The 14266-nt window shown below is 40.5% G+C and overlaps 1 protein-coding gene across 1 annotated transcript in view; it reads right to left on the bottom strand.

Moving 5' to 3' along the window:
• The window catches only part of LOC101741376 (sodium/calcium exchanger 2), a 127978-nt gene that overhangs the window by 11298 nt on the left and 102414 nt on the right, over nucleotides 1-14266 (bottom strand). The window contains exons 3-5 of the mRNA XM_012697646.4: nucleotides 3506-3651; nucleotides 2908-3007; nucleotides 604-702 (exon numbers count right to left, since the gene is read on the bottom strand). Coding sequence (XP_012553100.2) covers nucleotides 604-702; nucleotides 2908-3007; nucleotides 3506-3651 — 345 coding nt within the window. The remainder of the gene's footprint in view (nucleotides 1-603; nucleotides 703-2907; nucleotides 3008-3505; nucleotides 3652-14266) is intronic.

The raw sequence follows: 14266 nt of genomic DNA, 5'->3' as shown, positions 1-14266 counted from the left end.
ACAGAGGTCTTTTTTGCCACGTACCATCCGACTATGGAATGAGCTCCTCTCTACGGTGTTTCCCGAGCGCTATGACATGTCCTTCTTCAAACGAGGCTTGTGGAGAGTAAGTATTGAGCGGTAGGCAGCGGGTTGGCTCTGCCCCTGGCATTGTTGAAGTCCATGGGCGACGGTGACCACTCACGATCAGGTGAGCCGTATGCTCGTCTGTCTACAAGGCAATAAAAAAAAAACTAATCCTTAAATTTTTTGAAGATTTTTTTTTATAAAGCCTACGTATCCGAAAATACAGCTCATTAGATGGTGATTGGGAGCTATCACTCTTCAATCTCTGGAGTGTCGGTGGCACCACCTGGTCACTGTGTTACAGCACACAGAAAATACCCTGGAAGAAGTTATTTACGAAGCCGGATGATAATACGTCACATAAATGATCACTTTGATGAACGCGGTCTTTCCAAGTATTGGGAGTAAACTCTGCTTCAGTAGCGCATAGTCATGATGAGAAGTGATGGCGGACGTCCAAAAGAAATACTCAGAGCATTTATTTGAGAGTGTATGATCGCACCACCTTCTAAGTTCCGAGATAAACAAAATGATCACCTGTCGGTGGTATCAAAGCGAATATGATTTTCCAGAACAAAGTGACCACGTGGAGAACGTAGTCAAAGCACGAAGGAGGCTCGTCTGGGTCGTCTGAACCTGGAAATAAATTATTAATGTTACATGAGGAATGAGGAAGACGCAAAGAGTGGTACAAAACATATAAGCTTGACCCAAAAAGTACGATATCTCTAACGTAGAGAAAAGAGAGAGAGAGAGAGAGATATAGCTTATGTTATTGCACACCAAAACAGAATTATCATCAGAAAACAGTCAACAAGCAGATACGTTTGTACAATAGGCGGTACAAATCAAATGAAATCAAATAAAAAAAAAATATTCAACATAAATGAAATTACATACTTGTTGAACGTCAAAAAGAACTACCGCCAATTCACAAGAACTAGCCTCCGTCCTGAGAAGAACTGGCAAGGAACTCAGCGGGCATGTCTTTTTTTTTTAAATATTAGAGTACTTTTTTTTAATATTAGATTTAATTTAAATATTCGTTTTTACAAGGAGTATTATTATAACGTAACAATTATTGCTATATTGAAATGCCCATAGCGAGCAACTCATTCCCACTTTGTCCAATTTTCTAGATAATCATTGACTTTATAGTAAGCTTTATTGCAAAGATGTTCTTTAATAGTTTTCTTAATCCTATGTATATGTAGGTTATGAACATCTTGTGGGATTTTGTTGTACAGGCGCACAGACAAACACCCGAACATACTAACATACCTTGTTAATAATCTATTTAAATGTGTTAGCTTTTTTCAATGTCTTATTAAATCAAATTTTAACGCGTATAAGATGAGAACGAAGTGAAAAAGGATTCTAATACAATAAAAATAATCACTTAACACACGAAATGTGAGCAAATTCGATTTCTTGTGCCGTTTTCTGCAATTTTTTGACTACACTATATGAAATACCTAGTTGTTATGTCATTTTTTTTCGGTAAAACTCGGCGACAAATGTTTCAAGAATTTATTTATGTTACAATGATTTTAAGTTATTTTTATAGCGTAGATTTTTATAGTATCACTAGCTGACCCGGCAGACTTCGTAGTGCCTCAATCGATAAATAAAGGACACATCAAGGGACACATCAAAGGAAAAACAAAATTTTTATTTAATCACGAGTATTTTCATATTTATCTAACTTTTAAACCTTCTCTGGACTTCCACAAATAATTCAAGACCAAAATTAGCCAAATCGGTCCAGCCGCTCTCGAGTTTTAGCGAGACTAACGAACAGCAATTCATTTTTATATATATAGAAGAAGAAGATAGAAGATATTCGAGCATTTAACACTAAACATACCATGACGGGTCAAATTACCCATTTTGAACTTTTGCACTGAAAATGCACGTACCATCTTATTGCTTTTGCACATTTGACTTCATGACATTTTCTTACAAATTAATCTACAGTTAAATTTTATACTATTATTTTTGTTTTGCTTTGTTTATTTTGAGTATTACTTTTTTTTAACTGATTTTATGACCTGGTAACTAAGACCTTTAAGTCATGTCTTATTTTACTTTGTATTCTTAATTTTATGAAAAATGATAATATGGAGTGAAATGAAATGAAGATGATTAATTTGAGACATTAATCAACTGGGATGAAATTTAATGAAATGAGATGATATGGGATGAAATATAATCGCAGCAAAATGGTGGTCATTTACTGAGATTTTTTCAATGGACTTTTTGGAGGAACCCGAGAAGTTACGTCCAGCAGCTTTGTTTCATTTTCCCACATTTGTGCACTTTCACAGATATTAAACAGTTAATAAACCACCATTATTACACATTTAAACCTGAAGAAACACTAAATAGACAAAATAAAACAAATCACACAACTTCACTCCTCGCGTTCCCGCCAAAAAGTCCCTTTTGAGTATTACATGTCGTATACCGTTATCTACCTGCTATGGCAGCGGTCGGGGAACTTTTTTAATTATTACCCCAAAATATTTTTGTGCATGTTGATATTACCCCATGGGGAAGAACAAAAAAAAACGAAATCGCTTCCTTTTAGCATCTTTCATATTATAGCTCCCATGATAATTTGAAATCACAACGATTCTAAAGAAGTTTCACTTCAATATATACTTTTTACTCACAAAAGTTTCATTTTTACCCCCCAAAATTTCAAGTTACCCCATTTGGGGTAATTTACCCCGGTTCCCCGACCACTGTACTATGGTATAAATAGCTACCAGTAAGTGATGGTATGATTAATGTTAATCAAGGTATTAGATGTATTTTAGTTCACACATCATTATGCACCTGAATTGGCGGTTAAGGCTTCCGCGAATTGCTCCTTCCATGAAGACGTTCCTATGATTATAGACGCGTTCGCTCTTTGCACCAATTTGTCTACTGTGTTCTGTAACAAGCAAAATGTCAATATACAATTCAAGTTAAGCCTTAAGTTTGCCTTAATATTACCCAGGTGTGGCTTGTTCATTGGTATAAGAAAGTATCTGTGGCTTAGAGTAGACCGGCCATTGTGTCCAAATGCGAAAACCCCTGTAGATGTTGTGAGTATGTAAGCACCTCTCTCCCTGCCCATTTCTGCCACAAAGCAGTCATTTGTTCCGTTTTGAAGGGTGGAGTCATCATACAATTGCCATTTTAACCTCAGGACATTCACATTATCAAATCTATGGACCCCGGGAATCACGTCATCATGGCATTATGATTACTTCACAGCAGAAATAGGATACCTTTGCGAGTCCGTGATTGTTAATATAAATTACGCAAAGCTGTAAATTTTTCAAGTTTTTATTAAATACGGTCGTCTTGTCTACTAAGCCACTTACTTATCAACTAATCTTTAAATGAAATGACCCAATTCGGAAGCCTTGAAATATTGGTCGATCACCTTAAACTCTTTGCTCTCCTTGATCCTAAGCTGCGCTCGTGTGATTTCCCCGGCTTTAGGGAGTCCCATCATGGCGACTACTGCTTCCTCTTCCGGCAGCGTTGCGAGATGGTTGGCTTCGGTACCAGTATTCGAATCATCGTTATCTGTAAATAGAAATTGCTTGAACACGGATTCACACTAGCATTTTTCCAGAAATTTCCAGAAATCAAGCGAACACGATTCATAAGTAAAACAATACAGGCATAGCCAATGTCAGGGTCGGTTATTTGAAAAAAAAACTACTCAGTTATGCGCGAGGAAACGAGATTAACAAAGGTGGATTACGACTTTTTTGCATTTGTGCATAATAGGAATTTGGTGCACTATTCCGAAAAAAACAGATAGAATAAGAGAAGCGATAGAATTTTTAATAAACTGCTTATATCAAGTACCAAATAATTTTACATCCCTATTCTGAACCCGAACTGGGACGGAAATAAGTTTGATGATCACCAACGTCCGTTTAGAGACTGTTGATGAAAGATGAAGAATATAGATTTAGATTCATTCGCGAAGCAGCTACTCTTGACTTGTTAGGCCTCCCTTGGAGGCGCTCGGGTAGCTGTTAGCAAATCCCACCCCTCCTAGTTGAGCCTTTACTCGCCCACCTGCCCTTGTGAAACTGGAAAGGCCTCCGGGCCACCAGTAATCCCTCAAATATAAAAAAAGAACATAGATTTGTTGCCAGTTGACGATTTGAAGACACCTTGAACCTTTATCACTTTAGTGACCGACATAATGTACATTCAAAATCCCTGATTGAAACATGTACACCAAGGAATTTCCAAAGAATTTCGCAACTCAAATAGACGCATTTCTTTGAGAGACATTTTGAAAGTTAAATGAATTATAAGTAACAAACTCAACTACACGCATTTTTTTGATTTCAGCTATCAGAAATATTTGGAAAGTTAAAATACTTGCAAGCAACAAAAAGAAACTACAGATACTACATTTGTATTTGTGATGCAGAATTGCCTTAACAATGAATCATGATGCCCTTACTCTTCAAACCGAAATTAGGACTACGAGCCTAACTGCCGTATAAACAAAAGAAGTTAATCTGACAAGCATAAGCTTAACGATTTTTACTATTATTTCAAAGATCATAAAGCATACTTCGTAATAACCTTCTTCGTTCCACAATATAATTCCCAAAGCTATGAGCAATTTTTGTAATCATGAATTGCAATTACATTAAAACGTATTGTACATAATAAATCGCTTCTCATTCATGCCTCAGAAAATAGTTAACAGCACTATGCTATCGCCCTTTTATTACTTAATAAACAGCTTCATATTATGAATTAATATGCAGCTGCATATAAAGCAGCATAGAGAGCAGCAGTATAAAGAGAACCGCTCCAGAAATCTATAGTAATATATAAATCTGCAGTGTTTTTTACGAAAGTTCCGTTATAACTACTGAACCATGCATCCGATTGACTATTGTTAAGAGTAAGTGCGAAGTAGTAGTTGTCAATAAAAATATCATAGATGAACTAACTCATGGTCTCACCGATGGTAAGGGACTTTTGGAAATGGAGAGAGACTATCATATCGTGACATTGTTTCACATAAGAAAAGAAAAGAAGGAATAGAGATGCTTTTAATTTGAGATACCTCATATTTAAAAAAACGAACAATAGTTTTCATTCATTACATAAAAAAGTCCATCACTATTCAAAGCTCGTTTACGTAAGCCATTCGAGCTTCACGGATGAAACGGCGCAACGTTTTCACGGCCTCCCCGGTTATTTACCGACTTTGAAAGCTCGCCGACTCTGTATAGAGCTTTTGAATCTCTTTAATGGTTCAGATGTCAAGGTAGAGTTTTTGTTATACACCAAACTGATGCGTATAAATAATTGTAAATAGACATGCTTTAACAAAAACCGACCTCAAATAGAAAAAAAAGATATTCCAAAACAAATTAATATACACTAAAAACAATAATCATCGAAATCGGTTGGCGTGATATTGAGTTATTGAGTTATTCATCTATTTGTCGCGCACGTATTTAATGCAAATTTAAGACTTATATAGTTTTCTCATGGATACCATTATCAGAATTGGACTAAATTGATTAAAATCGATTCACCCAGTCAAAAGTTACGAGGTAACAAACATTAAAAAAAAACATACAGTCGAATTGGGAACCTCCTCCTTTTTTGAAGTCAGTTGAAAAATTTAAATTTCGTACAAATTTTTTCGTCAAATACAAAGTACATAGTCGCGCGAATATAAGTTTATAGTATAATATTGTTACGCACTGTTGTTCGGGATAAATAAAAATTTCTACCGAAGTACATACAAACTAAAACTGTATTAAACACTCAGAACACTTAAGGAAACACTTTAAAATTCTCAATTCTCTTTTTCCGCTTCGCATCTGGTGATCCGTTCGCTGTTTCGCTTCAAGTAGTACCGATTACTTAATGCTTTCGTGTCGTGCAACGCTTTTATAGTGTATACGACGTCCTTGGAATTATCCAGAACATTCTCGATAAGGCCAGATATGTGTTTCCGCTATTTGATAATAGATGGCGTTACACTTCTCGAGCGTTCTCGATATTACTAGTTCTTTTGATATTCATCGCTGCTATTATATATAACGGCTGTCTGGTGTAGTGGTAAGTGACATGGTCACTACACAAGGGGGTCGCGGGTTCGAATCCCGCCAAGGGAAGATATTTGTATGATAAATATAAATGTCTTTTCCAGGGTTATGGATGTATATTAAATATATGTATGTGTATAATAAAAATCTTACATTTATTTCCGTTATCTGGTACCTGTAACACAAGTTCTTTACGAACTTACCACGGGACCAGTTACCGTGGCGTAATTGTTAGTAAATATTTATTTATTATTTATTTATTTATTATATTCGGTGATAGATGGCGTTACTCTTACCAGCGTAACAATATAATAGAATTTTCTTCAGTTTTCGTGAGCTGTAAGCATAAGTAATACCACTGTTATGGTTTAATCTTTTAGTTTGACGGACTTGGTGGTGAAGTAGTTAGCGACGCTGATTATTGCGCCGAGGATTGTGGGTTCGATTCACACATCGAGCAAACATTGTGTGATTAACACGTTTTTTTGCTCTTTGTACAACAACAAGAATAGTGGTTATTTTTTAATGAGAATAGACATAAAACCTATTGCATGGCCAATTATAAAAAAGAACATAAAAGCAAAAGTCCAAAATAAAAAAGAAGACTATCGCACCGCACGCGTTGTACACGCACACGCCGCTTAGTTTTTTCACATAAATATTTTCATGGACTCTTATTAATTTTCTATTATACGAACTTTTACTGATGACCATATTCGTCGTTGCGCGAGTGGTATACAAGTTTTATGGACAAATAATTTAGAAGAGTGCCGTGTCAAGTCGCCGCCATTACGCGTCGTCCAGCAGTGACGTTGAATTCTGCAGCCTAGAAGAAGCTAGCGACGGGTTGGCAAGTACATCTCTTCTTTTTTTTTTTTTATTACTTAGATGGATGGACGAGCTCACAGCCCACCTGGTGTTAAGTGGTTACTGGAGCCCATAGACATCTACAACGTAAATACGCCACCCACCTCGAGATATAAGTTCTAAGATCTCAGTATAGTTACAACGGCTACTCCATCCTTCGAACCGAAACGCATTACTGCTTCACGGCGGAAATAGGCGGGGTGGTGGTACCTACCCGTGCGGACTCCCAAGAGGTCCTACCACCAGTGATTACGCAAATTATAATTTTGCGGGTTTAATTTTTATTACACGATGTTATTCCTTCACCGTGGAAGTCAATCGTGAACATTTGTTGAGTACATATTTCATTAGAAAAATTGGTACCCGCCTGCGGGATTCGAACACCGGTGCATCGCTACATACGAATGCACCGGACGTCTTATCCTTTAGGCCACAACGACTTCATAGCCTAGCCTCAGCCTGCCGCTCTTTTTGTGCATCTCTAGCGATACTCGCCCCCGCAAAAACATCCTTTCAAAAATATTGAACCAGCGCACCGCCGTGGTGAAAAAGTGTAAAGAGTTTTTTACACTAAATAGCGTGCCCTGCCCAGTGTTGTTTCAAGCTTTCAATACCGAATTTTGGCAAAACGCGCTAGTCAAAGAGCTTTGTTGTATTTGGTATTAAAAGATCCTGTGTAGCTTTCCAAATGCTACCTACCCGAGTCGAATTCGATAGCTGACCTCTCTGTCGTTGTTGGGTTGAGCAATCTGTCGTTTCGCCCTAAGTAAACGTCCAGCTTAATCTCCGATATCGATCCGATCACATTAAATGGAATTTTGTACTCGTATTATTCACGCTTTTAAAGACAATCATTAATATTTAATTAGCCTCCCATAAATCCTTACCACAATCACGAGTTATTGTCAAACTTGTTCACAAACAATTGTGGTTAAAACTTTTGAATTCAACGTAATTCCAATTTTGGAAGTTTTGTGCATTTAATTTTGTACGCTTTTGTGGTTAACCGCAAATTTAATTTGAATGAAGTCATTTTGGCATCGAAAATTATTTATCTATTTATTATGTGATATATTTAAAATGTACGAAGACTGGTTATTTGGTGAAAAATCATTTCGCGCCAAATATTAATTGTATAATCTATGTTTGGCGCTGTCGTCATGATATGCGGGGAACGCGAGAAGTGTTGTTTTGTTTATTTAGTGTTTCTTCTGGTTTAAATGTATAATAACGGCGGTTTATTAACTGTTTAATATCTGTGAAAATGCACTAATGTGGAAAAATGGAACAAAGCCGCTGGGCGTAACTTCTCGGGATCCTCCAAAAAGTCCACTGAAAAAATATCAGTAAATGACCACCATTTTACTGAGATTATATAATATTTCATCCCATATCTTCTCATTTCATTTAATTTCATCCCAACACGCATCCTATAAATCTACGACGTACGAATTCGCCATATTTAAAAACTCTTTTCTAATTTTCAGTTCGGCTACCTATAAAACAAGTTATTTTATATTTAAACCAGTATTAATTATTACTTCTTAGTGTTTTTACGAACTCAATTATTTATTAATTTTTTTTATTGCTTAGATCGGTGACGATTTCACAGCCCACCTGGTGTTAAGTGGTTACTGGAGCCCATAGAAATCTACAACGTTAATGCGCCATCCATCTTGAGACATAAGTTCTAAGGTCTCAGGTATAGTTACAACGGCTGCCCCACCCTTCAAACCGAAAAGCATTACTTTTTTTTTTTTTTTTTATGATTGAAGGATTACTGATGGCCCGGAGGCCTTTCCAGTTTCACCAGGACAGGTGGGCGAGCAAAGGCTCAGCCAGGAGGGGTGGGATTTGCTAACAGCTGCCCGAGCGCCTCCGAAGGAGACCTAACAACTCAAGAGTAGCTGCTTCGCGAATGAATCTACTACCGGATCGGAATCGCGACCCACTGAGAAGATCCGGCGAGAAACTCAGCGAGCTGATTCATGGGTTAGGTTGCACGGCGAACTCTTTGTCGAGTTCGACGAGTACGGTTACCGAGGTCCCTAAGCCTGCTCCTAGAGCTGAAGGCGTCTAGTGCAAAGGTTATTGGATCTGATGGATCCGTAAGGACGTGTCTAGGGCGTCGACGGTGACTGGCTCCTGCATGATCAGGATTCGGGGAGTAGTCAGCGGCGGCTACGATAAGGCGATTATCATAACGCATAGCCTTATCGAAGTACCGTTCCGACGCTGACTTCATGTATTTCTGTATAGATTCGAGGCCCAGGTCGTCGTGTAGGTCAACGTTCCTCACGAACCACGGAGCTCCGACGGCTAACCTGCAAAAGCGGGATTGTAGAGATTGAAGGGTATCTATGTGTGTGCGGGCCGCGTGAGCGAACACCACACTCGCGTAAGTCATGACGGGCCTTATGCAAGTTTTGTAAAGTGTCACCTTGTTCCGAAGGGACATTTTACTCCGCTTACAGATCATGGGGTAGAGTCTATCGAGAATAAACGCGGCACGGTCACGGACTGATTTTATATGTGGGCGGAATGTCATCGATGCATCCAGGGTAACGCCCAGGTACTTGACCTTCCTGGCCCAGGGTATGGATTGACTAAAGAGAGTAATCGGGGGTGTGAGATTCCTCCTCCTAATACGGGAGGAAATCCGTGTGGAGCTTCCCCTCTGAAATAGCACCGCAGTACTTTTCGCTGGGTTGATGTCTATGCGCCATTTTCGGAACCACTGTCCTAGGACTAGGGCTGCGCTCTGAAGCTTCTTCGCGATTAGGGACTTGTTTCTACTGGAATAGTAAACAGTCGTGTCGTCGCCGAATAAAGCTAAATGGGTCGGTGGCGACCGGGGAATATCGTTAACGAATAAGTTAAATAGGAGGGGTGAGAGGACAGAGCCTTGCGGGACTCCAGCTGTGAGAGGTCGTGGGGAGGAGCGGGTTCCCTCGACTCGATATCGAAAAGAGCGGTTCGACAATAAGTCCCGTATGATGAGCACGAGACTATCCGGCACACCCATGTTGAATAGTTTGAAAATCAAACCGTTGTGCCAGACTTTGTCGAACGCTTTTGCGACGTCGAAGAAGAGAGCTCCCGTGTATAACGGTTTTGGTCGATTAAGCCCCACAAGAATGTGCTCCGTGAGGCGGTGCACCTGTTGAACGCATGAGTGATTTGTACGGAATCCGAATTGTTCATCGATGAGAATGCCCTTGGATGAGACGAAGTCTCTGAGGCGTTTGTAGAGCAGACGCTCATACAGTTTGCCTAGAGACATGAGGAGGCTAATCGGGCGGTAGCTCGTCGGATGATTTTTTGGTTTACCGGGTTTATGTGTGCCGATAACGTCCGCTTCTTTCCACACCGCGGGAAAGATACAGTTCGCCATAGCGGCATTGAAAATAGATGCCAACATCACGATGAGTTGGACGGGTAGAAGTTTAATAACGCGATTGGATATACCGTCGGAACCGGGAGCCTTGCGAGGACGTAGGTCTTTGATCAAGTCTTTAACTTCCATCGGAGTGACGGGTGGTAACGCATCCGAGGGTGGCAAGGAGACTCTGCGTTCTACCTCACTGTCTACTAATTCTACATGAACAGGGTCCACGGATTGAGTGCTGGGCGTGCACTGGGTTTGCAATGTATCGGCCAGCAACTCTGCTTTTTCGTCATCATCAAACGCCGCGAGTCGGCCTGAGGGGCCTACGAGGGGGGGCATAGTTACTACCGTATCCGATTTGAGAGTACGAGCTAAGCGGTAGTAAGACCTTTGGGAGGGCGCGAGTCCTTCTAAGAAATCAGACCATCTGGCATCTCGGACTTCGGCGATGCGAGACTTTACGTCGCGTTGTAGGGCACGCATTCGAATACGATTTTCCGCGGTAGGATACCTGTCGTAGGCGCGTATCGAGGCGTTCTTAGCTCTAAGGAGTTCCCTAATATCATCGGACAATTTGAAGCGGTGAAGGAAATCCTCCGCTACAACTTGTTTCGATGATCTAATCTAATGTTGAGGTGATGTGTGACGTTAAGACGTCTATGGCTTCAGCGGTATCCTGAGGAGACGGGGTAGATTCCGGGCTAAACGGGAGCGATGGTGGATCAGATTCAGCCAGGCTGATGCCCAACGTGTGCCAATCCACCACAGTCCTCGTGACGGGAACGGAGTCGGGAGCGCGACCGAGCTTCATAACGACGGGACGGTGGTCTGAATCTAACTTTGAAAACTACTTCGATCGAGTGTAAGCTCAGAGTTACGTTTTTTAATAACGCTATGTCGAGTATATCCGGGCGATGCGCGATATTTAGCGGGTAGTGAGTTGGTGTTAGCGGAGCGACGATATCGAAGGCGAGATCATCGACTAACGCGTCAAGCCGCCTGCCATTCGGGGTTGTGGTGTGTGAGTTCCACCTGATGTGTTTACAATTTAGGTCGCCCGCCAGAATGACAGAGCTCCCCATGCCGAGCAGCGCCTCGATATCACTGCTTAGAACGATCTTATCCGGTGGAAGATAAACGGACGCGATAACGATCGGCGCGTGTCCCGTCAGTGAGATTCGGCACACTGATGCTTCGATATTAGCGAGCGCGGGAGGATCGAGCGGGACGCAATGCAGGGTTCTTCTATAGTAAATGACGGTACCACCACCACGAGCAGAGAGCCTGTCGTTCCTGACCATGTTATAGTTCGCGATTTTAGGGTCACGGCGCGCGGGCTTAAGTAGGGTCTCCTGCACTAAAAAAATATCAATTTGATGGTCACGCAAAAAGTCAGAAACCTGATCACGTTGATTTGCGAGACCGTAAGCGTTAAAAAATCCTATCGTTACGGATAGGGGCTTTATTCTACTTATATACGCCATTGATTACCGGCGGAGTGAGGGGAGGACGTACGTATTTAATGACGCGTATACGTCGGCGTATTCTTGCACAACGGCGATAAAGTGTTGTGCAGTGGAGGCAGCGCGAATGGCGTCGCCCAAAGCGTTAACGCGCTCAAAGTTGATCGACTGAAAGAAGTCGATCGCTAAAGCGAGATTGTCGGACGCGGTCGGAGGGCAAGTCGCGGGAGAGGGACGAGTTGCGGGGGCGGGACGAAACGCGGAGGAGGGAGTTGTAACCGTGTTCGTGTACGGCAGCGGTTTCGCCCAAGCCGAGACACTGGGCACCGGCGCCGGAACGAACGCTGGCTTAGCCTGCGACACAGAGGGTGCCGAGGCTTTGATGTCTGGGCCGGAAGCTCGGAGGCGGTTTTGGCGGGCGACTCGGCGATTTATTTTCGGGAAACGCATTACTGCTTCACGGCAGAAATAGGCGGGGCGGTGGTACCTACCCGCGCGGACTCTCAAGAGGTCCTACCACCAGTAATTACGCAAATTATATTTTTTGCGGGTTTGATTTTTATTACACGATGTTATTCCTTCACCGTGGAAGTCAATTGTGAACATTTGTTAAGTACGTACTTACGAAATACGTATTTCATTAGAAAAATTGGTACCCGCCTGAGATTCGAACACCGGTGCATCGCTCAACACGAATGCACCGGACGTCTTATTCTTTAGGCCACGACGACTTCAAAATTATATAATACAGCAGTTTGAAGACTCCGATCGGAAATAAATATTTCGAAAATAAAATCAACCCTAATAAATTATTGTGTCATCGGTCCTTCATGATTCTATAAGGTTTTTATATAATTTGTCGTTTTGAAGAGCGTGAAAAACGCGTTCAAAGATTCCGTTGGGTATATACCTATATATTGTATGCATATACGAGTGAATCTAATAGTAGCGGACCCTAATGAACACTATTTCCAAAAATATGTATTTGTCGGAGACCGTCATTAGTTTGGTAGCTAAACGAAACGCAGCACGATTCCCGAGAGATGGCAGCACGATCGCGGTATCGTCGGATCTCGGCTAACTTCGTGCTACGACAGAGCCTAGCCGATGGAGGCGCGTAGACGCCATCACACTTATTAACCAGCCTTCTTGAAGAGCGGTGCCTCCGTCCTAAGAACTGTCATTCGTTTCCGTTTGCTAACGTCAAGAGAAGATTTCTTAGTTGTTCTAAGACAACAAACGTGATCACCCTATTCGCCCCTATGATGTCTGACGATGGTGTTAATAACTGTGACTTCTCCAACATATATAATCTTCTAAGATGAATCTTTGCATGATGAATTATAATGCAAGACTGTTAAAGAAAGTAAGCTAAATAAGGCTCTTACAAATTCAGATTTAATGTTATAATTTAACACAAAATTAATTTAATTCATGTTCGGGGCGATGGCCACGATTCGCGGCTAATACATTTTAGTCCAACGCCATACGAAATGAGCGTATTGACAGATAAAAGACAAGCACAATGGTGTACTCAATATTTCTCTTAGCTCGATCACCCTATTCGCCCTTAAGATATCTGACGATGGTGTTAATAATGTGATTTCTCCGACATATTGATAAACCTGACTTATAAATAGCTACACAAAGAAAAGAAAATCCATTAAGAGACAGAAGAAAAAGGTGATAAGCTGTTTTGTCTCCGCCGGTTAATACATAGTAGACAATAGACATTAGGTATACAATATGTGTGTTTAGCGAAAGCACTGAAAGAGTACTTTCGCTTTGAACTGAAAGCTTTAATGGTTTTTGTGTCAAGGTAAGCTTTTTGTTAGCTTTCAACACAATAAAACGTTTATAAAATTCAGCATTTCTCATTGATATCGAAGACGTTATATTATACTATATATTGACTGCATTCTTAACTATTCTACTTCTAAATTATGTAGTTTTTCAGGAGAAACGTTGGAAAATTCAATATCTTATTATATTATTCTCATATAGTTCTACTAGGCTATAGAAATAAAATGATAATATTTAAATTTAAAATCAGGTTCAGTGTTAACAAAAATTGTATAAGTGACTATAGCACCGCATGTGAGATATAATTCGAATGCATATTTTTAATTCACTCCGACAGGTTATTGACCTCAGGTACAGCAGTCATTAAGCTCCAGACCACTCAACACTAAGCGGGCCGTAAGCAAGTTCAACTATTAAGACATTACCGACGAACCAGTTAAGCATTGTATAGCAATACATTAATGGTGATAGTTGTTGTAACTTTTTTATATATTAAAGCCTGTTCAATATACGGCAAAAATTCATACATCAATCATACACCATCATACATAAACATATATTGAGATTACAGAGACGGA

The sequence above is a fragment of the Bombyx mori genome, chromosome 25, assembly GCF_030269925.1.
Source record: "Bombyx mori chromosome 25, ASM3026992v2".
NCBI classification, from domain to species: Eukaryota; Metazoa; Arthropoda; class Insecta; order Lepidoptera; family Bombycidae; genus Bombyx; species Bombyx mori.
Note: the sequence above shows the minus strand (reverse complement) of the source record. Positions and strands in the feature narration are given on the sequence as shown.